Here is a 27,701-nt window from a genome sequence, read left to right as displayed (position 1 = left end):
ATAACCCATTAACCATAATAAATATAAATATAAAACGATTCGTGGTAGGCCTACTCAACCGAGGTATAATTTAATTATCCAGGGTTGTTTGGTGTGATCGTTTATTAATTTTTCTAACAAAACATATCTTTTTTAATTCTAAACAGCTATCGTACTGATATACACATATATACTGCGCCAATAAAGTATCCTTACACTTGTTTTTTTTAATAGATGCACTATCTAATCCTGCACATTATGACATCAAAATACTAGTATAAAATTGTTATGAAAAAGTTTATATAATTATATTAGTGACAGTAAAAGTAAAGTATACGTAGGCTTATATTATTGAATGCAACATCATAATGTCTTTATATATAAAGCACTTCAATACTGAACAATTCTTATTTTAGAATCTACCAGTTTATTAATCGCATAAGTCCCAGTTAAAAATCGACTATGGACTTTCAATTTTAAACGGAACTTTGATCCCTAACACAAACACTGTCAATCATACTTGTTTATCATCCAATTTAACCGCGCGCACAAAGCCTGGATGGTACAAGACGCGCTCATGTTCGCGCCACACAAAGGCCGCATAGTTGTGTACCATGTAGTTATTAATGGTAATGGCAGTATTTAAACCATAATGAGATCTGTGCGACCAATCACAAGCCAGATCATTTAAAGATGCATTACATCATGGCCAATTTTAGTAGGCCAGGAATCCGACAGTCTCATCCATAGAAGCTCATAGACAGCCGTGTTAAGCATGTAAACCGCAATCCAAAGTCAGTAGTCCACTTGGGAAGCTAACAAACAGAGGGAGTACGGTGACTAAAAAGATGATCAGTTGTGAAAATCTATCAATTGTGCACAAATTATTTAAATCGGAGTTTTAAGCTTAAATGCAATATCCAGAGTATGCACAATGGGCAAGTGGACTATATGGAGTAGTCTACGTGTTTACAAATAATAAATGTGACGTGTCATGTCAAAAGGAGACACTTTTGGGCAGGTTATCAATTTTGAGGTTTTTACATATCTTAAATATAGAGATATTTTGCTCCACAATGCCGTTTTCCCCAATGAAATCGGACATTCCTAAGCAAAGATATTGAGTTTGTAAGTTATGATATTATAAAATTGGAAATTGAGATATCGGCCTTTAAAAATATTATTGACAATGTTGAGAGTGGGAATTACCTTGGAAAATGTCTTAAAAAATACAAGATGCCAGTTATATTCCGGTCTGAAACTATCGGACAATATTTTAAACATTAATAACATCACAAATTCGCAACAAACCCAAATTGTGAAAAAATTATCCCCGGGCCGATTTGTGGCTATATCTCCGTTTACGATCCTGCCCAAAAGTGTCTCCTTTTGACATGACACGTCACAAATTATGATTGGATCATCATGTTTATTCATGAAGTTAAGAATAGAATATTAAAAACCAACATCTCATTGATATATGCACTAATAAAGATTTAAGTACACCTGTGCCATAAACCATACAAAGCGTCTTATATCTTGGTTCGTTCTTGAGTCTACCTACTTCTACTAGAAATATGCTATGCCACTCATCATGTCAAAACAATTTGCAGTTGTCTTACAAAATGTAACAAAAGAACGTCTTTAAAAGTTTACATCTCACACATTGATGTCATATGTTGAATATTAATTTTATCATTATATATAGATATTATAATTTTCTTTATTTCAGTTTTCATACGCATTTTCTTCATTATCTTTAAATGTGGGTTTCCGACAAGACAACGGCTGCGTTTCGATGTGATAGGTGCCACATTATATTGCATAATTGCAAAATTTGTTGGAAGCCTTAAGGGTGAAGTCTTTATTGTTAAATCAGATAGTAGTGGTTTTCCATCTCAAATGCTGATGGAGTTTGGAATGTGTGCTGGATCCAAGACATCGTAGACCTCATCATACTTTTTGTCATGCTCAAGCTCCTTGTTACGTTTATCAATCTCGAGCGACAGTTCATAGAGACTCTCCTTGAACCTAGACAAGAATATAAGATACAAAAGAAACTAGCAGGGTCAATTGGGCAAGTAAGGGTAGAGCAATTAAACCTTGAGATTACTTTCATTCAGAAAAATTATCAAAGTTGTTTCTCCAAAATATGTTTTCATTGGTTCACGGTTAGTTAACTGGTTTGCAAAAACGTACAACATATAGGCCATATAGTGGCAATATAGGGCCTACATAAGTTTGGAAAAGAAACAAATGCCTAAACCATGTAAACTGATCTTACTGCTTACTGCTCCCTTAACCGGCTTGGTCGTCGGGGCACCACTGATGACATCTTGACAATCTCTCTCCATCTGTTCCTGTCTTCCACTGCCCTCTGTGAGGTGGTAAATTTCAGGCCAGTCCATTCTCTTATGTTGTCTTCCCATCTCTTTTTCTGTCTTCCTCTTCTTCTTGAACCGTTCACTGTACCCTGTAGGACTGTTTTTGCTAACCCAGAGGAGCGAGAGATGTGGCCGTACCAACGTAGTTTACGTTGCCGGACTGTTGTTAGTAGGTCATCATAGGGACCAATAGCTTGCTTCACTCTGGTCCGCACCTCCTCGTTGGTCACATGGTCTTTATATGAGATGTTAAGGATCTTCCGGAAGCATCTCAACTCCAGTGCTTGTATTCTCCTTTCCAAGTCAGCTGTCAGTGTCCACGTTTCACAGGCATACAGGAAGATCGATATGGCGAGGGTGCGCATTAGCTTGATTTTGGAACCCAGTGAGATATTTTGTCATTCCATAATGGCTTTAATTTTGCCATGGCACTAGTTGTTTGTGCAATCCTGGAAAGCACTTCAGGTTTTGACCCTTCATCTGATATAATCGCACCAAGATATTTGAAGCTGGTTACTGTGCCTAACCTTTGATCACTTATTTCCACTGTTTCACTGATTCCTGTTGGGTTGTTTGTCATCAGCTTGGTCTTTTCTGCACTTATTTCCATTCCATACCTCATTGATGTTTGATGGAGGTTGTTAATCAGGGACTTGAGTTCTTTCTCACTGCCAGCTAAGTGCATCAGCCATAATTCTTTCCAGAAATATGTTGAAAAGTGTTGGTGATAGCAGGCAACCTTGTCTCACACCGACTGATGTTTGAAACCAATCGCCTATGTTTCCATTTGCCAGCACAGCACTCATGGCATTACTGTATAGCTGTTCAATAGTACGCACTAGTGTTGGGTTGATGTTATACGTTCTCATGGTGGCCCAAAGTGCAGCATGCCACACCCTGTCGAATGCCTTCTTAAAGTCGATGAAGACATGGTATAGGTCCTGCTGATGTTGGAGATGTTTTTCACATAGTATTCTAAGGTTAAATATCTGTTCTGTGGTACTCCTTCCTGATCTGAAGCCCGCCTGCTCTTCAGCAATGATGTTCTCCGCCAGAGGTTTCAATCTGTTCAAGATGAGTCTGAGCATTATTTTGCTCGGGTGGCTGATGAGGCTGATTGTGCGGTAGTTCTGACAAAGCTGGAGATTTCCTTTCTTGGGGAGTGTAATCACAAGTGACTGTGTCCAAGGTGTAGGCCATTTGCCTGTCTTCCAAATGTTGTTACATATCTTTGTAAGCACATCAATAGCTGCATCACCTGCTGCTTGAACAAGCTCACCTGGAATGTTATCTATGCCTGGCGACTTGCCCTTTTTCAATGCTTTCACAGCGGCTTCTACCTCTTCTCGCAGGATAGGCTGACTTTCCTCATTATCTGGGTAGGACTGATCACTTTGGTGGTAAAGCTCAGTTTTAGAATGTAACCTAACTACTTTTCTGGAAAATGGTCTGTACCTGCGACCCCCCCCCCCCTAAAAAAACCCTGGGGTCCATTTCACTCAATTTTACGAAGCTTCGTATGTCTCAAAATCAGTCGTAATTTACGACGTATCGTTAGTTCCATTTCACTAACATGACTTACGACCGGTACCCTTCGTAAGGAATAAGGATTTACGACAGGGACCCTTTCGTAAAGTTACGTCTAGTAAAAAGGTATTCGTAACTTTTGAATGGTTTACTTGAGTTACGCATGGTTAAATGTTTAGTGAAATACGCCCCCGGTTGAGTGCTACCATAGTACATACGTTTTGACATTCTCAGGTACTCCTCCGTCATGAGTGAATTGATACTGGATAGGAAAATTTCCCAGATTGTTTTTGTCATCCTTGTCCACGGTGGCCTTGTTGCTCAATATCTTAGTGATATTCATAGTACCAAGTGTCTGCTGTTTAGTAGGTAAAGCCTGAAGAATGTCATCTGCTGTCCTCTGAACCTAAAAATATAATTATATACATGTATGATGTAGAAGTTGTCTGAGAGGTAAAAAAAAGGAAGGTTTTATTTCAAACTCTAATGGTGACCCGCAGGTCAAATTGCTAGAATTGAACATTAAACACACCTAAACAGACACAATGCAATTTGCAGGCATGGCAGCAGCTTAATCAGCGCCAATATTGCAACATTGAAACAAACAACTATACAAACATCCAATCCAACCCAACCCCATCCCCAGTGGGCAATGAGGATAAAGTGCCTTGCCCAAGGACACAACACGTTGGCACGAGCGGGGCTCGAACTCGCAACCTATGGATTATGAGTCGGGCGACTTATCCACTCGGCCACACGTGCTCCCACAAAATTGATAGTGTGGAATATGGAATATGTTTCTTCTGACATAGTGTTAAAGGCCCATGAGATTAACTAATTTGGAAGATATTATTGGTTATAAACACCGAAATGTCGAATAACATTGTACTTACAGTCATGGACAATTCTTCTTACCATGACCTTGATTTAAAACGTATTTTACTTAATAATACCACAAAACATTATATAAAATGGCCCCGCAGGGCAAGAAAGCAAGATGAATGGGTAACCTTAACTATCACTGCACTAATGTGCTCAATATTAGCACTCTAAGACTGTTGTACAGTGCTTCATATTATCACTTTAGTAGAGAGATTGGGTTGTCCATCATCTTGCTTTAACGTATTTTACTCAATAATAACTCCCAATAACGTCATGTAAAATCAATCTGGTGAAGCAAGGGGTATTCACATGTGTGATTTGTGATAGGGAATTATACAAAAAAAATATTTTAATAAACAATTTGCAGCAGAACATTTTTTTTTTTGGTAATTTTTCATTAAAAACTGCCATATTTTGACCAAAAAAGTTCATTTAAGACCTCGTTTTTGTTAATTTCGGCTATCCTTGTAACAATGTTGACTGAAAAAAACACATCTTTTATATACGACATGTCACAACAGGACCCCATTTAGCATGTATCAATGCAGGACTCCATTTAGGCCCACTATTAGGACGTTTTAAAAACGTTTTAAATAAGTTATATTTTGGCTTTTGGTTTAGGTAAAAACGTTTTAATAACATTAAAATGTCGGGTTATATAAAGGTCATGATAACGTCTTAAAACGTTTTGTATGAAAACAATATTCTCAAATGTTTTCAAAAATGTTATTGTAAACTATTTTTGCAAACATTTTTGCCAAATATTGTGTCAATACTTAGATAACATTATGTTAAAATATTTGAACCCAGCAAACACAGAAATGTTCTTAAAATGTTTTTTTCAAAACCTGTTAATAACATTTAAATGTCGGGTTATATAAAGGTCATGAAAACGTTTTTCGCAAAACATTTTTTCAACCCCAAAATAACATTCTGTTTAGAATGTTTTGTATGAAGTTTTCAAGAATGTTTTTGGAATGTTATAAAAACGTTTGTATTTTTTTTATATATGATATTTAAACATTTTTTGTAAAACATTTTTGTTTGCTGAGCAGTAGATTATCAAAATGTTTTTAAGGTTATGCAACCGTTTTATACTCTTAATATACCCTTTATACAACCCGACATTTTAACGTTTTCTGACAACCTTTTATAACCTTTGGCGAATGATGTCGAAAACGTTATGTGTTTGCTGGGTTTTTATTATTTGTCAATAAATATAACCTTTTAAGGATGGTCTTAACACTAGAATTATGGAAACTTTTGGGCCTCATAACTGCTAAATTGTTGGTAGCTGTTGGTCTAAAGAATATAGAAGTATACCTTTTTAGAATGGCAAAGACTTGATGAATTCATATATGTGAGGTCAAAATTTGGCAAACATGCTCATTTTTGGAGAAAATCTAAACAAAAGCGAGGCCAGTCTGCTAAACCGACCACCCTCACGTTCACTCATGATTAATTTCCATACCTTCTGGTTGTCTGGGCCCAATCCAGCCTTGCTACGTGGTGGATCTCCAAGGAGCAGTGCTGGGTAGTTGAGTGGGAACCCATAATTATCGTACTGAAGGAAGTTAACAGCAGCATGTGCGGCGCTGCATGTGTAGATGGTGCTTGTAATGGTGTCTATCAAATGTTCTAGCGTCTGGAAGTAAACCATCTGCCCATCAATCTCCTTGGGGTGCTCAAACGCTAAACCCTAGACACAAAAGTTAAGTTGGAAAAAAAATTACTATCAAATCAGTTAACCCATACACATTTCAATATGTAAATATTTTAGACAAACAACATGATGGCACAAACCTTAGGTAATAAACAAAATCCCAGTGAATGCTGTTTAGGTCGTCCGAAGATTTGAGCTTCCGGAAGCATGAGTTGTGTCACTCCCGTTTTTTTTTTGGGGGGGGAATGGGGTACGGTGTGTGAGTCCGTCAACCACTATGTAAGAATTCTGGTTAAACTGGTCTCATGAACAGCTCAAAATTTATTGCAACCAAACTAGGGTCATAGCTGCACCATGGGACCCTCCATGTCTATTTATAAGATAATAATAAAATAAATAAAGATTTGGTCTCACAAGAACAGTTCAAATCTAATTGCAACCTGCCAACTTGGGTCATAGCTGCACTATGTGAAATTTCATGCAATGGTGGAGTTCAATGTCAACACACTGAGGTCAAATGTTATTTAAGGTCAACTTGTTAAATAGATTGGAAAATAAAAATATAGTCTCATATTACCATTCAAATCCAATCCAAGTCCGACTAAACTTGGTGATTGCGCGTTATGTGCGGTGTTCACAACCCAAATCATATCAACCGGATGTGGTACCGCTGTCCCTTTTTTTGATCACTATTATCTCAATTGAGTTATTTTTGTAAAAAAAAAGCCAAGCAAACAAGAAAAATACACTTTACCTTTATCCCGCATCCACTGTGTGCAGGATCAGCTGGGTTGGAAGGATCGTACAACATCTTACCCCATGCTTGAATTTCGTAGTCATCTCTAACATTGGCAGGATCTGAGAAAATGAAGGAAAAAAGGCAAGTAATAAATATACAAATGTCATGCAGCTCTCTCCCGGGGAGGCACTTAAAAATTAAAGTGACAGGTATGTCCAGTCACATCTTTAAAAATACATGTTGTATTTGGGGGGGTGGGTGGGTGGTGGTGGGGACAAACCCTCAATTGCCTCCCATGCCCCCCCCCCCCAATAGAGGTTATCCATGTTCTATAAGCTGCATGTCCTATCAACGACTGCTATACTTTGTTTAGGACATTCTAAAGAAGTACCTGCATGTGCAACCATGACTGTTTCAAAATAGCCCGCCAAAGTCATGCAGGTAACTCCGAGGTCGTGCATTGAATTAGTTTGAATGAGGAATACTACGGGAACCAGTGCCTTTTGTTAGAAGTCACACATGAGTGAAGTGGATAACCTCTATATGCTATGAGTTCAGGTGCGACATGTGATACATTAAGAAGAATTCAAATATCACAGATATACTTTTGTAGGTCCTGTGGTTCTTGAGTTATGTTGCAAAGAGGGCCGAAACAACAATCACTTTTGTAAAACGTACATAACTCATAACAACAATAAATCAAGCAAGTTTTCCAAGTATAAGATTTGTAGTATGAGCTTTTGCAAAACATCAAAGAGTAATGTTTTCAATAATATATTGATTTAGATATGAAAATCGATTTCTTTGGCTGCTTCGACCAACAATAGCTAGTCTACCCTTAACTAGTTTAAAAACGCCCTTTTTCTTGAAAATCGATGTTGAAGACTCTAAACGCGGAACGCGAGTTCCATGTTCTTTCACACAAACAAACACAAATATATCGAGTGGCCCGAGAGAATAAAGGTATTGTTTTTAGCCGCTGTCGTGCATCTATCGTCTCATATAACACGGGCGACAAAAATAATGATGTCGCGTGTTATATGAGACGATAGATGCACGACAGCGGCCAACAACAATACCTTTATTCTCATTCTTAAACATTTCAATTCAAATAAGTATATTAATCATAAGTAAACCAAATTTTAATCAAATTAAAGCCTACATTTTACAAAGAATTACCTACGGCTTAGAATCGATCAGTCCCGTTGTTGCTATGCATCTCCGATTGGTTCAAATATCGCGTACGAGTATCGCCTCGACACATACGCGCTTTTAGTGTGTGATATCGTGTCATATCACACGGGTAAGAACCAATAAGATTGCAAGAACATTCTCAAGTGTTTAAGAATGATGAATAATACACCGGACAGTATTTTGAAATAAATTAATTACATGTGAACTCTTTATATCTTGCCTCTATTATACGACTCTTCAACTGTCTTTGTTACATAGTGCTTGATGATCTTATGCACAGCTTTAGCATCCTCACGAAATGTGTACTTGGGCAAGTTTTCCACCTTCCTGTTCTTGATGTCGTTCTCAATATTGCCTTCCACGTGGAGACGCCAAGGTTCGACAGATCCTTGAAATCCTTCAAATTTTCGACGGATGATCTCTAACATTCCTTCAACTCCGATGTTCATTTCAGTGTCCACCCAACCCCCTTTGTTCAGCAGCAAGTCCCACGCAATACTGAAATGAATAATAAATTAGGTCATCCTTTAGCCACAGAGTCTGACATGAAATAGAAAAATAGGGACGCTGGCCCAAAAGTCTACGAGTCTGTTATTAGGTCAGAGGTCAAAAAGATCACGACCTGATACAGTCACTCACTCGCTGATGAAAGATGGAGTATCATCTTAAAATTGTGAGGTATGAATTAATTCCTTGTGTTTGGATCAAAAGTTTAAATCAAAATCATGTATTAAATATATTGAGATTTTATGTCAGCACATATGTTTTGTGGTACATTCAAAGTTTAAATCAAAATCATGTATTAAATATATTGAGATTTTGTGTCAGCACATATGTTTTGTGGTACATTAAAACATTAAAAGACGTTGTTAAAACACAGTTTGTGTGTACAATACTGATATTTACTTTACTGTACCTTTTTTCAAACCAAGTGAGGCCAAACATACACTTTTTTGCCCTTATTTAAAAACCGAAAAACCGGGTACTTTAAGAATTTAATTTAATTTAATTATTGAGACGTTTTATCTATTATATCACGAAGAGTTCGGTGCTTTACACCTGGACACTTTGTGTGTATTGTAGAAACTAATTGAGTTATTGCCAACACACAGTGCTCCAGGAGCCCTATAACATTGTTGCTGGTGAGAGTCAGGGCATGTGTTAATGTTAGGGTTAGTGCACCAAGAGCACTCTGTGATGACGGTAACTCTATATGACCATCTCTACCCAACCATAACTTGCCTGTTTACATTCATCAGATATCGGAAGTGTGGCGCCATGAGTCGATAGAGTGGGTGGGAAATCGACACGGTTTGCTGTAAGGCGATGTATATGGTCTCCATAATGAGATGGGTGAAGCCCAGATGAGATGCGGACTCGTGGTATGAGGCATCGGCATTGTTGAACCACATCTTGGCGAGAAGCCAAGTGTAGGAGTCATCATCTGGAGTAAAGATCTAATACAAAGAATAAGATGATAAATATAAGTGACTCTAAGGCATCTCTGTCTGTCAGTAAACAAAGTTCGTTGTATCTGATCTAGAAAATGCACTTACTTTTGTACGTTTCAGCAAACACTGTTGCCTTTTTCAACACTTCAGCACTTGATGATTATTGATTGCTACTGGGGATTTCTTGATCCCAGTTTTATAAACTCATCGAACTTGAGTGTGAGATAATTGATACTGTCCTTCATCTCTATTCATGGTGGTACACCTGAAAACCTCTCTAATTTCTATAGCCACTTTTTATTTATCCAGCGAATAAATTGGCCAATTTAATTTTTATCTTCAATTTATTTCATAGAAAAAAAGTGCTTTTCGGGATTGAAGTTAAAATCTTTGTAGTCTTTGAGACGTGCTATTTGGTCAAAAACATTTGTCATCTTACTGGATTGTCTCGTCCAGCAGAATGTGGGTGATCCTTCTTGAAGAGCTGAATGGCAACAGGTATCAGATCCTGGTCTTTATTCACATAGAAAAGAGCTATGGGTGCAGCAATCTGAAATGGCATCGAATAAATCATTAATATTGGGCTATTTCAAGCTATTTCAGTTGAAATCCATACACCCTATTTGGAAGCTTTGACCTTTATCTTCAACACAGGGAGTGTGAATTTAAAATGGCGTTACCCAAATATTCATTTGACATTCAAAAACCTTACTTCAATTATAGAATGTTAAATTACAAAATAGGCTACTTTTATTCGCTGCTAAATCAGCATCACCTGAAGTATGTGCTAGGACATTTATACGTCTTTCAAAAATGCAAAAAGTTACGTTTTAATGTTGTTGGTGGTTGTTTTTTTTGAGGGGGTGTAGATCTCTTTAAAGATATAGGGTACCGGTCTTTATAAGTCCACATTGACGCTTCATTTAATGCTGATTAATAGGTGCATTCAACTTACAAATCCAGTCTTGCAAGGGACATCTGCCAAGGTGTTTGTGTAGTCCACCTTGTACAACAGCTCTTTCTCCACAGCCTCTTCCAATGTATTCTCTTCCATGTGAGGTTTGAGTAGATCATCTAAACTTCCCTCTACTCCGTCAGGTCGTCTCATTCTGATTTTTATAGAGAAGAAATAAGTGTTCTTCAGATTCGGTAAAAAGTAGTAAATATAATATAGGCAATATTCACCCACAAATTCACCCACCCATGTTAGCTTTAATTTGTGCAGGTACAAGCTTCCTTCCTTTTGACAGTTTCATTTCGATTTTTAAAGGAAACCATAGTTGGCGTAATGATTTATAGTGCGCTACGCACAGGCACAACGCCTAGACGTTGATCCATAAGCCGTAGCTCACTTAACAGGTTGTCGCTGACCACTGCGGCCCACATTTAACAACGATTCTGGAACTTTGCTGACAAGATGCGCACACCCTAGACATTGCACAATTGACTTTCCCATCCATCAGCTCCCCGAGTTTTGTACGGGTTACAACGAGACAATTAGCAGAAAGTTCCTTCTCTAGGGGAATTTAATTTTTTCCACTAGAGCGTACTAAACCACCGCCGGGGTTCGAACCTGCACCCTCTTGTTAACTTGACTGCTTTTAGAGAATAGAAAGTTTATACACCTTTACTAAACCAAGCACAAAAAAAAGGGTTCCAAATGGGGTAAGACCTGGGAAGGGGTACGATCTGTTAAGGTTATCTTTGACTCTGTGTCCAGGTTTTCTTCCAGAAATATCATCTGGATATAATCCAACGGCTCATCGGTCAACCTTACAATACATAATTCTCCCGGGATATTTCTATAAACAGAGTTAACCCTATCCTATGATAAAGCCTACTTACGCGTCTTCAATATCTTTTGCTGACTCAACACGTGTTATGACAGTAGGGTTAGTACCAGTGAGACGCTGGGTAGCAAATATCTTGTCCAACTCAGTTTGGTCAAATTGGCCTTCATTGTTTTCCGTTTTCAAAACCTTCATGTATGTATCAACACTCTGTCAGGAAAACATTAAAAATACAGTTTTAGTTTGGTGACCCAAATTACAGCAAATACAAATGATTAAACGGCGACGTGTCGGAAACGTGGGTTGCATTTTCATGACAACTTACGTGTGAATGAGTAATTTGGCCAGATGTTTTCAAAATTGTTGAACAAATTTGTCTAACATTCTGGAAATATGGTCAAATCTTTTCAACTTTTCAATTTGAGGTAAAAATTAAGCTTTAGGTATACCGCTAGGTCCAACCTTCTTGTAAAATCAATATAGAGCCATTGGTCCCCTTCTGGAGTGCACCTATACCTACCTATGAAATCAAACTTGAGTATTCCCGTACACCCTTACTTTACACAACCAAAGTAGACAATTTTTGTTTCTTATAACCTCGTTAAAATTAGATTACCTGATGACGAGATGTGCTAGCTGCGTTCAGATGGTAGGTACCATAACAACTGGTAGCAAAATCTTGTACTTGTGGCACCCAGTGGTGGTGCCAATGGGAGAAAACCGTCCGCCCCAAAACTTGAGTGGGAAAAGGGCAAAATCATACGATCCTGGTATCCAAAATATACGATCCTAGTGTCCAAAATTATATAAATGAGTTGAAGGACGTTAGGTGAACATGCACAGTTTTTCGCATCTAGAGGATACTATTCCAATATCTTTGGTAGCGATATACATGGAGAACTCCTTTGGATGACTCATTTTCATCTAGTCCAGCCCAGTGTATGTGGTTTTAAGTATGCAAATGTGACTCTATTCTAGAAGAAAAGCGGGACTCATATACTCCTGTAACGAGCAAAACGTCTAGATATGAGGTACACAGGCCCATGTATCATGTGTATGCACAAAACAAGTTAAACCAGGTCTAACGTTAGATCAGATTTAACTATAGAGGTTGGACTTAGGGAGGGATTCCTTTAATCTTTTCTTTTCCTTCTTCACTCCTAGCCCAGTCCAAAAGTAACACTGTAGCCTTCTTATATCAAGCTACATGTTTTTGCCCTTAACTGGATCAATTATAATATAGAATCAGGTATGTAAATACCAAAAAAGTTCCTTCTCCGTAGAACTAATCTCCTTAGTTAGACCAGATCTAAACATGTTTTGTGCATACGGACCAAAATGTTCTTTTTTTTTCATGTGGCGTATAGACGAATCCAACGAGCCAAGTCATGGTCAGGATTTGGTCGGCCATATTTGGGTACCCGCATGCACCAAACAGGTGTTGTGAGTACCCAATTGGGTGGATTAAACCCGCTTAAAATTCGATGTTAGATTCTTTTGTGTTGTAAACTGTCATCATTCTTTTGTCTACGTGTTACACGGGTGATAGAATGGAGTTTATAATACCCTTCACATTTTAGGTGGGATAGTTGGGTACCCGTCGCGGCTAATGGCTGCCATTGAGGAGCAGGAATGCGTGAAATTGGATTCGTCTATATACTTACCGGTGGTTTTTCAAAGGAAAGGCAGCACCTGCCGTAGATATTGTCAATGTCCGTCAAATGTCTCCATTTACGTGTAAATAAAGGCAGCAGGTATTGCTTGATCTTGTTCACAAATCCTTGCATCAAAAACACATTCTACAAAAATTGGAAGATATGTTAATATAATTGTGTTGCCCTTTTTGTATAGCATACATTTTTCTATAACCTTTAATGAGGTCTCGGCACCCCACGCTTTGCGTTTAGCAGGCTAGTCAATCATCTGTCCAGTTTAGTATTATTAGAATTTATTTATTTATTATACCTTTTAATGTTGCATCATTTCATGTGTTTTACTATATAGGTAGGTCTATTATTCCAAATTTACTTATCTAATTTATTCATTTATTTCCGTGATCAAATAGTATACACCCAATCGGACTAGGCCATTACTGTGGTGATTAATTTATACACTACCTTTAGGTAATTATATGCGTTATGTATTCTTGTATTATTACAGGCAGTGTCTTATAAGACTTGTATGCATTATTAAATTTGCATTTTTTGTAATATTACTTTTTTATTCATTTTGTATCAAAATGTAACTATTATTTTTCTCCATAAAATATTAATTGATTACTGTTGTGCTCATTTTGTATCAAAAAAACAAAAAAAAAAAAGCGCAGTGATTTTATAGTGCGCCACGCACAGGAACAACGCCTAGACGTTGATCCACAAGCCTCAGCACACTTTACAGGTTGTCGCTGACCACTACGGCCCCACATCATTCCATAAACCATTTAACAACAAATCAGGGACTTTGCTGCTTCAAGAGCGCACACCCTAGGCATTCCACAAATAACCATCGCAACCAGGATCAGCTCCCCGAGTTTCGTACGGGTTACAACGAGACAATTAGCAGTAAGTTCCTTGTCCAGGGGAATTTCAAGCTAACTCAATTTTCCACGAGAGCATACTATAGGCACCGCCAGGGTTCGAACCCGCAACCTCTGAGTCTCGCACGTGCACCATAGTCGAACGCCTTAACGATTGAGCTAACTTGACTGCAAAATGTAAATATTTTCTCTGTAACATATTATTTGATCGATTTAATTGTAATATTACTGTATTTATATTTATATTGTGCAACATGTTTCTGTATTATTGATTTTATTATATTGATTGATGATTGATGAATAAAACTGAATTAAATTGAATTGAATAATTATACCATTCAATCACCCAACGGAAGCCAAATAGGGTAGAAACATAAGTAAGAAGACCGCAATTCCCCCAAACAGGACACCAATGTCCCAAAAGTGTTAGGGATGAAAACAAAACTCGACCGGCGGTTGACCGGTGGTTACCGGCGTTTGAACCGCTTTCCATTGTTTAGAACAATAGAAACCAGCTCCAACCGGATGATTATAAGCTGGGCCAGTAAATTTATTATTGAGCCATCAGTATACATTCTCACCGGCTCGGATGGCCAGTATAAAATACAAACCTCGTTTTTTGAAACGGAAAAGAACACACAAATAAACAGAAACTTACAAAGAAGTAACTCTTGCTGAACGTTTCCGAGGTTTGTAACACATTGGTCTGGAAGAAAGGAAATAAATACAAATTAACAACCATAAGATTTGTTGTTGTAAACCACATTTGCTCTGTACACTTTGCATTTTCACAATTATGTTCACTTCCCAATTGACAAATATTCCAAAAGGTGTTTCCCATATCATATCCTGGATTCAAAGAGAGGTGGAAAGTGTTTCTTTTTGCTCTGTCTCATCATTTGATCATTTGCTTATATTTATAGATATTTTTACCTTTTTTGGTCAATTTTAGGGGGGGACATGCATTGCATTTGCTTCCACGTGAGTCAGCCACTGACCTATGTGTACGACTTAATAAAATACTTTAATAAAATTGGTATTCACAAAGCTCATCTATAGCGTAGACCGCCAATTACGAGCTGATCAAACTATATGCAACATCAGATCACATCTGGCCGGATCAGATTATGTCTCATAATTATTTATCTTACCATTGTTGGAATGCCTCCTGCAAAGGGCTGAGAAAAGTGGAAAAAGGCCCTGTTCATGAAAATCTCTTCATGGCGTCTCTCTGCATTCCTATCATCCAGTGGAAGCGTTGAATCTACAGCAGTAATGAGCTGAAATTGATCAGATGGAAACATAAGAAAACATATTTCATAGGCGTATAAACATTATGCCTCTTACAGGCCCATTCAATGATCCCAGCGAAAGTATTAAGTCATTTAAATTGTGTATATAAGTTGCTTAAAAGTGAATGATAAGTCATTAAAATTATCATTAAAGATATCTTTGAAATGGAAAATTTGGCAAACAAATAAAACCATGAAAACATGAGTATTGACAAAAAGTTGAATCCGGCTCAATTCAAAATACATGTAAACAGTTTCATGTAAAATATCCTTTTTAGCACATCTATGCTGCCATCAAAGGTGCAAAAAACTGTGATGACTTCTACGATTTTTCGAATGAGAAAATCGCTGGAAGGTCTTCTGCACTGGGGTGGGGTGGGTGCTTCCAAAGCTTCCACCACTTACCTGGTGTCGCATGGTAACCCATCGTCCCATTGGAAAAAGCGTCTTCTTTTTGGACTGCGCCTCTGTGCATGTAATCGTGTCCACAAACCAATTGAGGTTTGGATTGTTACCAGCACGATAGATCCATATCTCAATCTGGTCGATTCTTTCAAAGGGTGCAGAGACATACAGAATATTCTTGGAACCTTTGAAGAAATATCGGCCACTATATGTGAATATGTTAGACACATGGTTGGTGCTGCCATCTACATTCCATAGTCTGATGCAAACATTGCCCTTGCCGACTATATTTTGACCTCCATATTCACCGGTTGCAATTTCAATCTGGAACTGGTGGTCTCCATCTGCAGACAAGGGTGATATCAAAATGTTTTATGTAAAATGAAGGGGTTCAAAGACTGCAAAATTTTAATCTCTAGCTGGCAGTGTCCCACAGTGTCTTCGCCCTGATATCTTCATGACAGAAATCGCCATGGTAGGTTGAATCCACGGCCACGCATGGCCATTTTGTTTCGACCTGTTTAATAGTTTTGAGACGCATAATGGGCCGAGGGACATCCGACTAAGGTTATTGACAATAGCCTTGTGACTGACCTCTGTGTGTGTGAGTGAGCATGGTATACGCCATGAGGTCATCGCTTTTAGACTGTCTCCACGAATGGACTGCGCTGCGCTATAGTTCGGCACATATAAAATCAGAATTTTTGTCAGTTTTTAAGCTCAATACGCACGGTTCTTTCTCAATACGCAAGCTAACGACTATCATATCCTTTCAAAAAATATGGCTTCTTTAGGATAAAAAAAATACGGGAGATATTCATCATATTTCTACCCCGGTATCCACAGATTTATCGTCTGAATATCAAATCGTGCATAGCACATTGACGTGTACCGATCCCGTGTATTGATTTTAGTGTCTCTGCTGTACAATGTAATTATTAACCAGGCGATGTCGGTGTGTGTCCCCTAGGGGACACTTGATTGGCTCGGACATTTCCAAACTAAGGGTCTTTTGGCGAAATATTTTTTGAAAGGTTTTGATGGCAGACTCACAAGTAGCGTCACTCTATAAATAATAGAGGATTACAATGGGCGTGACGTTATTTCGATTCACAAGAATCGTTCCTAGAATCCACAGTGACGTATTTTTTAACATAGTCCCACTGTGGAACCATGAAAAAAACCTTAAGTCCGCTACAGACTCCAAGTATTCGACGTAGAATTTTAGTCTTAGGTATTTATAATCAATCCCCATTCTATTTCCAGTAATATTTAATTGCTAACGAATTTTTATCGATCAAGCATAACGGCCCTTAATGTACAGGGTGTCCCAGAATGATTTATACCGTGTTTGAACGAATCTAATTTTAATAACTGCAATGCAATGCCACACATGTCTCCTACTTATTCTGTGACTTTCATGGAAATAGCTTGATTCGTTTTGGCGTGACATTGCTATTACTGAAAATGGACGAAAACTGCATGTGTGTAATTTACAGTGCAAAGTCATCATAACACATGGATCCTTTATCACCATCGTCCAGCCGCACTGTGCAATATACATGTATTGAAGAAATCCTACATTCTTTGATAGGAAATACACCAAATTTGGCACAGATGTAGAGCTCACAGTGCTAAATATTTCTTGATATGGGATTAAGTGAAACATTTCAATACGACATCAGATATTTAGGTTGCAAAACATACTTTTTATGTGATTTTTACCCAAAAATGTCATTATTACAGAAGATATAACTTCATCAAGGATCCTCCGCAGTAAATTTTAATCTTCTTTGTTACGTAGCTGTGGGTTTGCCCATATACTGTGGACATAAATGCATGCTGTGACACTAAGGACGAACCTTCTCTATACTTTTATGAAAAATCCATCTCTGCCCGCATTTCAAATGATGAAACTCACACACCTCAATAATTGTCTTCAAAACTGCCGCCAAAGAAAGAATAGTTTACTAGAAACGTCCAATTTTTAAAATCTAAAAAATCTGAGAAAGCTAAATATATGTAGAACTTTTAATGCAAAACAATATGACCAATAGAAATGCCGTTCAGACCTAAAATTCCATCTTTCTCGGTATGAATTATTCTGGGACACCCTGTACAAGTATGGGACTTATTTATTTTAATAATTTTTTTCAGCTTAACAACATTTTATCCAACCATTTGATCGTCTGATGATCGAGTACCCAATTATCGAAAGTAAGGGTATGCCGTAAAACTCAACGGTTGCCTTTCCAGCGGTCTATACTTTGAAATTTGTTTTTACTCTTTCCTGAAATGGGATTGAGCACTCTTTATTGCAAAGTTAGTCTACCTGAAAAAATACTGTTAAATAAATAATTGGCATCCAAATTATTATTATATCCCGATATGGTTGGCCGAACAATATGAAATGGAACAATCGTACCCATTGCACTAAATGGGTCGATCCAGAGTGCAACAGAAAAGTTTACGGCACCCGACGTTTTACAGTTTTTGTTTTTGGAAAATTCGTAAAGAATTGAATATTTATCATCAAAATCGGTAAGTGGCAGTTGAAAACTTGTTGGGTCGTCTCATATTTAGCAACATATTTCTCATTTATAGATACTTTGTAAAATGTTAAATAAAAACACCATTTAAGTTAATTAAATACGCTTAATTAGAATTGGTTCAGATACATACGCATGAAAATTATACGGATCATTGAATTTCAAATTCAATTGGTTCAGAGAAACTGTGTATTGACTTACCACTAAGGGTAGCCCACTGTCGCAACCCTGAATAAGGAAATAATTAATAACATAAGGTTTGGTTTACTTTATATCACATAACTGTAATGAAGATACTGGCAAACAAATGGCATGAAGAAATTAATCAGGGATTAAAAATAGTATCATGTTATGCCGAATGAATCATAGCCCACTGGTAATAAAAAGAATTAGAGAAAGTTTTTGTTTTTATGCAATTAATGTAGTTACCAAATTCAGAGACTTGACACAAGTATAAGCATACAGAATCTTGAGTAGGCTATTGGTCAATTATATTGCCTGTAATCTTACATTGTATGTTTTTTTTAAATAATAATTGGTTTGAAACGGTAAGAGAAAACGTGTTTGTCAAATTTGAGTGCATTAGGCTGATATCATCCTTTGTGGTTACTCCTTCATGTAATTATACACGAAATTAGGGTTAGGGTTAAGGTTAGGGTTAGTTTAGGGTTATGATTATGGTTAGGATTATGGTTAGGGTTGGGGTTAGGGTTAGAATTAGGGTTAGGGTTAGCTTACACAAAATAATTACATGAAGGATCAACCCACTTTGTACAAGTCTTTAGGCTTGAGTGTCAGGGCATACAAAAAACCACATGTATATCTTTAGCCCTTATTTCCAACAATTATTGCCCAAATATCAAAAAAAAAAAAAAAAAATTCTGCAGTATAATTATAAATCAAACAAAAAATATCCTGGTCTAGCTGGGTCAATAACAAAAGAACGCTAAACAATATTCTATCAGATATGCTATGGCTATACTCTTAATGCCTCGATTAGCATAAAAAACCTGCACTTATACCATTTTAATCAATCAATTAATACTTCTCCAGGGGTGTGGCGGCTATTCATACTCTACATCATACCAGCCTGACAGAACTTGCTTTTAAGGCAGCAAAATCGCGAGGAACAATATATTATTTTGGCATTTGAATGATTCTTTTAAAACAAAAATAAAATAATGATATATTGAGAAAAAAAGAGTATAAAATACTTACTTGAAATTCTGTTTCCCATCGTAAATCCCAAGCACCCGACGTACTCAACCAATTGGCAGGAGATTAATGAACATGCAACTGTGTGAAGCACTATGCGAGTACATAAATGTACACATACAGAATCCTACCCAGGATGGGAGGCCTGTGTACCATTGAGATCACATAATACTTAACGGGTACCCTCGTACATTTAGGCTGTCCCCATTTATAGAAACAAACAGCACTTTTTGTCCCACTTTATTAAACAATATTAGGCCGGGTTTCTTGCGAAATACAAACCTTCATACAGCCATCATAATCCTGTGGACAGATCTGCAGCCCCCACCTCATGAAACACTCTTTCATATCCAATGTGCAACAATATCAACACTTTCAAGTCTATGTTATTATCCTTAGAATTATAGACTGTTTTTTTACGTTTCATGGCCCAGTTTACAGTTTTATCAAACAATTGTGTGCAATAAAATGCTTATCCCGTTTTTGGTCAAAATATTGTATTTTTTATCTATAATACCTCTTGTATTTGGGTATGAAAAATCCTCCTAAACTGTGATCATACCTGTACAATTATCATTATAACTACGAATACTGATACCCCATAGGTAGGCCTACATATTAAACGAAAAATGTAATGTAGCATCACAGGAAATTAAGGGCATCAGCTGTGTAGCATGAACTTGATTGTGACGATCACTGCACATTTTAAATAGAATTCATTCATCATAATAATAATACAACATACAATGGACATAGGCATCGACTATTGAAATCTGCCCGGGAATCATCCAGCCCATTAATAATCAATATTAATGTAAATAATGCATAATTATAATAATATTTTATTACTATGACAAACTAGTTAACCCTCAAACATTTGGAGCATTTCACACCTATCAACATTTTCCCACGTTTTCTGCTTGGCTATAAACTATCACAATCTTGTGTTCCGGTTTGATCAAGAATAAAAAAATAAAATTTGTAGCCAGCAAAAAAAAAGGACTTAAGGGGGTGGTGCAATAATTATGTGTACCCCCGGGGTGGTGAATTATAGGAGGGGAGAGGCAAAGAGTTTTGGCAGGCCAAAGGGGGGGGCAAGCATTTTGGCAGGTCGAAGGGGGAGGGTCAAGCGATTTTTGGCAGGTCGAAAGGGGTGAAGCAATTTTGGCACAGATATTTTTGGCCCCGGTTATATATTACGCCCTAAAATGGTACAATGTATAGGTAAATGTTAGGAACACGTTCAAATATGCAAGTTCCTGCTCGCTACACTCGCATTGTATGATAAGGCAATTTATGGTTTTAAATTCAAGTTTTCAAAAATCTTGCATTTGTACGGGGGAGGGCAAAGATTTTTTGGCACATCAAAAAGGGGGAAAGGTTTTTTTGTGCACGTCAACAAAAAAAGGGGAGACTTTTGGCACGGCCAGGGGAGGGGCAAGCGATTTTGGCAGACCATTTTGAGAATTCACCACCCCGAGAGTACTCCTAATTATTGCACCACCCCTAACAGTACCTGAATAGATTATAAAGATACTGCTAAAAACAAGTAAGAAAAGAATATTATTATGAATAATAATAATAAAATATGAAAAATAATAATATTAAGAATATTATTATGAAAACATCTGTTTTACCCACAACTGAATGTCAATTTTAACCCACTCCATTCCACGCAAAGAATGAAAAATAAAAATAAAAACCAAACCAAAAATTCCAGAAACTGAAAATCCCCTGAAATTGTCAAACTCATGAACCTTAACTATTATGTGACGTGTCATGTCAAAAACAGACACTTTTGGGCAGGTTATCAATTTTGAGGCTTTTACATCTTAAATATACAGATAGTTTGTTCCACAATGCGGTTTTCCCCCAATGAAATCAGACATTCCTATAAAGCGAAGACATTGGAGTTCGTAAGTTATGGTATTATAAAATTGGAAATTGAGATATCGGCCTTTCAAAATATTATTGACAATCCCTCATTTCAAATATATAGTTTTGGTTTCTCTTTTGTTCAGAAACCAAAAATCAAGGGATTAAAAAGTAGAGCTGATCTGGTCTGCAATCATAACACTATTATGCTGGGAGGACACAGTATAGGGTATATAACCAGAAGTATACAATAGCCTATTGTGCTAACATAATTATTATCATGATTGATATCGGAAATCTATCCCGCGGACGACAGTTGATGCTCTCTGTCGACGGTAGGTGGCATATTACACTCACGAGTTCTAGGCCTAGAAATCATATACATGCGCCCCCCCCCCCCCCCACACACACACACACACACACAATCTCTTCTCCCCTCTATCTTCTACTTTCTGCAGTAAAATTGCTTCAGTAAAAGTCATTAGGTTATTAGAGGTCATATAATGGCCTTCCATCGATTCTGGTACATGGGATTAAGGACATGAATCGATTTTGTTTATAGCACCTATACAATTACAATAGTGGCCCCTTTTGTAATGTCGAATGCAAATATTTCGATGGTCTATATATTTTCACAGTGAAATCAGCTTAGGCTATTTCGTAGTCTCAAGTCAATGCTTTCAAACTAAATCAATGCTTTCAAATGTAGACTGCTTTGTTCGACTTCTCTGCTCGTGAATATTGCACTGCGAAATTTAAACATTTCTTTTGTATACTTAGATCAGGTAACTCGAAAATCCTGTAATTTTATTCGTCACACCACTTATAAGAAACTGAAACCAAAACCGAAACTACCTGTCACAAATGTTTAGTTTTAAACAAAAGGTAGAAACAATGAGTTCGATATCTTGTGATTCAAGTGGTTAGGCAGGACAATAGAAAACCACGTGACCAAAACCAAAACCAAAACTAAAACTCAATATTTGAAATGAGGCAATGTTAAAGACCCATTCAGTGATCCCAGCGCAAGTGTAAAAAAATCAAAATTGTTTATAAATTGCTTAAAAGTAAAGGACAAGTCATTCAAATTGTCACCTGGTATTTTTGAAATGACAAATTTGGCAAAAAACGAAAAAAACAGCAGTACTGACTAAGTTGAAGCCCCATTCAAATACATGTAGCTAATTTAGATACTGTCAGTATCTAAATTACAGATTCGTGTAAAATGTCTATTTTGTCTTAAATAAACGGCTTTCGACTGAACCACTCGCAGGCTATGTTAGCACATCCATGACAATGATAAAGGTACCAAAATTTATGATGATTGATGATTTTTATGATCGTCCGGATGAGCAAATCACTGAATGGGCCTTTAAGAGTAGGAATGACCTTGAAAATGGCTGAAAAATACAAGATGCCAGTTATAGTCAGGTCTGAAATTCTCAGATAATATTTTACATTATTAGCATCACAAATTGTGAAGAAAAAAAACATTGTGCTTATGATGTGACATGGACGGAGGCAGCAGGCAGGTGTTTTGTGATGCAGAAATCCCAGGGTATTGAATGTTTTGCGAATACACACGCTTTGTGAACGCTTTGTGAGTCACTAATTGTGCACAATTAAAAATAAAAGTGCGTGTTGCATCTTTCTTTTCGGCACACCATAGGAAACAAAAATAGCCATAAGCCCCTAGAAAATATATAAAACTGAGATCTATTTTATGAAATTATGATATGATCCTGATTTCAATAATAATTATAAATTACATAAAAGCCATAATGAACGATGATCAATACCTGTAATAATAGCGTTGGTTAATTTTATTCAAACCTGATATTTTGGTATTATTTGTAATGTTTTGCAGATAAATTTTGAATTAATGTCTTAACTACGACATTAAATTCCCCACAGAGCTCCACGTTAAATGGCCGCGATATCAATTGGCATAGCCGTAAATCCGGGGTGAGGGGGATCAATAAATGATCACCCCCTCCCCCATTTTGACGCCTGTATGTGGGTTTTTGACAAAATTAACCTCCCTTTTAGCATAGTTGTTTTTTTGCCCGCTTCGCACGAATTCGCTCCACTTTTGAACCATAGTTCCCCAGTTTCGCTTCAATATGGCAATATGGTATCATGCGAGTATTTGGGGGGGGGGGGGCGGGGTCAAAGTAGGACGGCCAAAACGAAGGGGCGGCGGAAGAAGAAGGAACGGCAAAAAGAAGGGCGGCGAAAGAAGAAGGGCCAAAAAAAGAATAAAGAAAAAAATTTGAAAAAGTGTGTGAAAAAAATGGAACTATGCATTCCCTTTAGGGCGCTTGCGCCCAATATCTTTTTTTTTTTGCTCTTCACTTTTTCAAACTACCGAAAAAAATTGGGTCAACCTTTTCGGGCTGTTGAGGAAGGGGCGGCAAAATTTAATTTTCTTCAGCCCCCCGGGGTTGGAGCGGCCACCACGGTACGCCACTGGGTATTATGTGTCATAAATAACCCTGTCGCCAAAAGGCGCTGAATTCATTATATATAAAAATATGTGATGCGATCAAGCAAAATCAGTCGAAACTCGGAAATATTGATTTTGAGATATAGCCATAGAAAGGAAATATTTCCTTTTGTTTCCTGTTGTTTTGGAAAGTCTGTAATTGCTCATATCTTTGGAACTTGTCGTTCAATTGCAATCGGGTTTTCTGCAAAACCCAGCTTTGTAAATGCTTTTAACTATCTTGTAAAAAACTGAAAATTTTATATTTTTGAGTTTCGACTGATTTTGCTTGATCGCATCACATATAATCAAGAAACATTTCGCAACTCAACCCCACCCATGTCAAAAAGAAATCTACGCTATTGCTCAGTTGGGCTTTCATTAATTTAACCAAAGTGAATAAGAGTACTTGGATTTTACCGACATCACTGTTTCGGCTTAAGGGAGGTGTAATGAGCGTGAACCTGGTTTGGATGCAGAGGGAGTGTGCATGTAACAGACACAGCCACCAGAAAAGGACCAGCTCAGATCGCGCGCCAAATAAGTTTGCAGTCCAGAAATTTCATTTTTTTCTCAGCCTTGCAAAAAAATAGGCAGAGGTGGGAATCGAACCCGGGACCTCCGTGTTGTAAAACCTACTGCGTTACCAATGAGCCAACTGACAATTAGCTATGAGAAGTTTGATAGTAATCCTTAATATTGCTGAATAGAATAAATCAATACTGATAGGTCTATTTATCTAATGTACGATGCTATTCAAATTGGCCTATAAACTAGGAATATAATGTGAAATGACTATCAATCGATCAATTAATCAAGTTGTCAAGTTATCGACAATCAATAATAAACCGACGTAGGCCTATCATGGAATATTACTATTAAACTAAGCCTACTAACTAATATACCAAATAAATAAAATAAATAAATAAGTCAGTAAATAAATAAATAGGCATAGGCCTAAATAAATAAATAAATACATAATGCAGAATGCAGTTAGTATTTTAGTTGCAAAATTCCAAACATTCTATTCACACATTCTATTATAATTTTCTGCTATACATGCAGAGGACCTGTGCCTTTAATAAGTCCGCGCCCAATCAATAATGAGTCTTTCACCATGCTCACACACCATGTTAAACTATTGTATCCCTGTATAGTATTATCTACTGACCAAGTCCTAACAACTCAATGAAATGGATCCATGCTATAACGTACCCAATCAAGCGAACATATCAAGGTCATATCAGGGCGTTATACAAAGAATGGTCAAAGGTCAACGTTTCCAAAGAAGTATAGTAATAGATGTAGACACAAGCTTTCGTGCGGGAAGCATAAACACATAGTCGTCAGTCGTGTGGTTTTTATGAGATTTGATACGGCGCTGAAGTCTATGGCTGTCCCAAAATCAGTACCAGACCCGGTTACCAGACGGCAATGTGTGTGTTGTTACAAGGAATACAAACTCATTTTATCAATAAGTGAACCACATAGAGGAATACGACATCTATCGTGAGCCGATCTGCATTCTGTTGCCTGCAAAAGCCGACGATCAGGTAAAAATTCTAAAAGCAGCGTGACTAGATATTTGCGTTAATTTCATGATACGTGTAAAACGCATTGAAAACGCCAAATTGCAGTCATAAAATATATAATATTAGTAAATCACCCAATCGAATGCTAACGTAGGTATGTGGAAAAGAACTGCAATAACAATAACAAACTATGTGCCCAAAGAGTTGTCTTTGGCATGTCGCTTTTTTGAAATATCACCAAAAATATCAAATTTTGGAAAAACGCCCCAAAATTTAAAACAAACACGAACCTTCCAAAATAAATATATATTAGCACTCGGCGGCCCAGTCACTACCTGCCGCTGTGATTTGGGGTAACTCATTGCTTCCCCTCTCCAGATACCGGTACTTCAAGGTCGCTCATACCCCAGTCCTTAAAATGGACAGAAAACATTGTTGACACTTATTTACCAATATGATTCATCATCGTTTTGATAATTAAATGATAACAAATTTAAAATTTAATAGAAATCGTACATGATGGCTTTAAGGTTGGTCTGAACCCTGGAATTATGGAAACTTTCGGGCCTCATAACTTCTAAATTGTTGGTCTAAAGTATATAAAAGTATACATATTTTTGAATTGACCAATTTCACCAAAAATGTTTGAAATTTGGGCCAAAATCGGGTTTTTTTATGATTTTTGGTGCAAATTTCTCAAAGTTGGTCGAAATTTAAAAAAAAAAAAAAAGGGGTCCTAGATATTTTGATCTAGTTTTTAAAAATTAATTTAAAAAAATTTTGGCCCAAGAATTTTTTGGTTACGATGCACGAAAAGAAGTGGGCCAAAAACGTTATTTTTAGATTTTAAAAAAATGGCATTTTGGCCCAAATTTGACCTCACAGATGAACTTATCAAGTCTCTGCCGTTCTAAATAGGTATACTTTTATATACTTTAGACCAACAATTTAGAAGTTATAAGGCCCGAAAGTTTCCATAATTCCAGGGTTCAGACCAACCTTAAACAGGTCAGAGAGGAAATCATCCACTACAATACGGTAACCAACCAGGAATGCAATGTGGGTTTGAAATCCTGGTTTTATACCACAAATGCTTCCTTTTGATTCAATTAACACACTTTGTTTCCTGCAACTGGTACTTATTCTAAATGCTATTCATGACCTTGGCCCATAATCCAAAAGTGAAACCAATTTATACAAAAACGAAATTTTTGTACGCACGAGAGAGTAAAATTAACAAACCATCTCCTTAATTTAATATACCAATATAAGTGTAAAGTATTTGGCTTTGAGATGCCTGAGATGAGATGATAACTACTCTATTGATCATGTTGATTCCCACATTCACAACTTTAACTTAACCCCAATAGCAATTTAAACTCTCTAGTCGCAATCTATCTTTGTCGTTTGTGATAATTCATTTAGTTAGCCTACAAATTTTCAAAAATGTATTGATTAATGACTGCATGTTACCTGTGAAATTGTACAAAATAATACACGTGTATTGAGATGTTGATACATCTAATGTACGAGCCCCGCAGGGAAGAGTGCATAGATGCATCAAGTGCATTATTTTGTACAGTTTCTCGAGCAACAAATAATGCACAGTTGAAACCTATTTTATTATAACAAAATGTTTGGGTTTTTTCCGCTAAAATTCTTAATACAAAATTTTCACTAAAATGATGGAAAACACGATCAAATATATATAAATTCTTCAACCTGCAAGGTTAGGAAAACGCGAACTTACAATTATTATGTTAAAATAATGAATAAGCACGTGCCTTCATATCAGGCAAATAGATTATAAGTATGATATCTACTTAAGGTGGTTTTATCAATGGTCCTATCTACCTAAACTGATTTTAATGTGAAGTTGATACTTCATCAATAGGTGCTATCTACTTCTTAATGAGTGATATCTACTTAATATGACTTCATCAATGAGTGCTATCTACTTATGATGACTTTATCAATGACTGCTCTAAGATAACTAAATCAAAGAATTCTAGCAACATAAGATGACTTCTTCAGTGCTGACTGTGCTGCTATCTTAGCATGACTTCATCGGTGAATGCTATCTAGCCTACCTACTACAGTGTATTCAATCATGTGCTTTCTACCTAAGAAGACTTATTCAATGAGTGTTACCTACCTCAGATAACTTTATCTATGAATGACATATAAATTGAATATTGACCTT

The 27,701-nt window shown here is 37.0% G+C and overlaps 1 protein-coding gene across 1 annotated transcript; it reads right to left on the bottom strand.

Annotated features, from left to right (window-relative positions):
• Positions 1-1,391: 1,391 nt before the first annotated feature.
• Positions 1,392-19,965, bottom strand: LOC140144754 (polyunsaturated fatty acid lipoxygenase ALOX15B-like). The gene is made up of 15 exons (XM_072166559.1): positions 19,610-19,965; positions 18,593-18,619; positions 15,843-16,186; positions 15,297-15,425; positions 14,804-14,851; positions 13,274-13,408; positions 11,665-11,819; positions 10,775-10,928; positions 10,259-10,369; positions 9,611-9,825; positions 8,589-8,866; positions 7,190-7,293; positions 6,244-6,471; positions 4,109-4,296; positions 1,392-2,010 (listed from the first exon to the last, which is right to left on the bottom strand). The coding sequence occupies exons 1-15, from the start codon at positions 19,626-19,628 to the stop codon at positions 1,878-1,880; spliced, it is 2,268 nt and encodes a 755-aa protein (XP_072022660.1). The 5' UTR covers positions 19,629-19,965; the 3' UTR covers positions 1,392-1,877.
• Between the last annotated feature and the right edge of the window lie 7,736 nt (positions 19,966-27,701).

The sequence above is a fragment of the Amphiura filiformis genome, unplaced genomic scaffold (genome assembly GCF_039555335.1).
Source record: "Amphiura filiformis unplaced genomic scaffold, Afil_fr2py scaffold_77, whole genome shotgun sequence".
Lineage (NCBI taxonomy): Eukaryota > Metazoa > Echinodermata > Ophiuroidea > Amphilepidida > Amphiuridae > Amphiura > Amphiura filiformis.
Note: the sequence above shows the minus strand (reverse complement) of the source record. Positions and strands in the feature narration are given on the sequence as shown.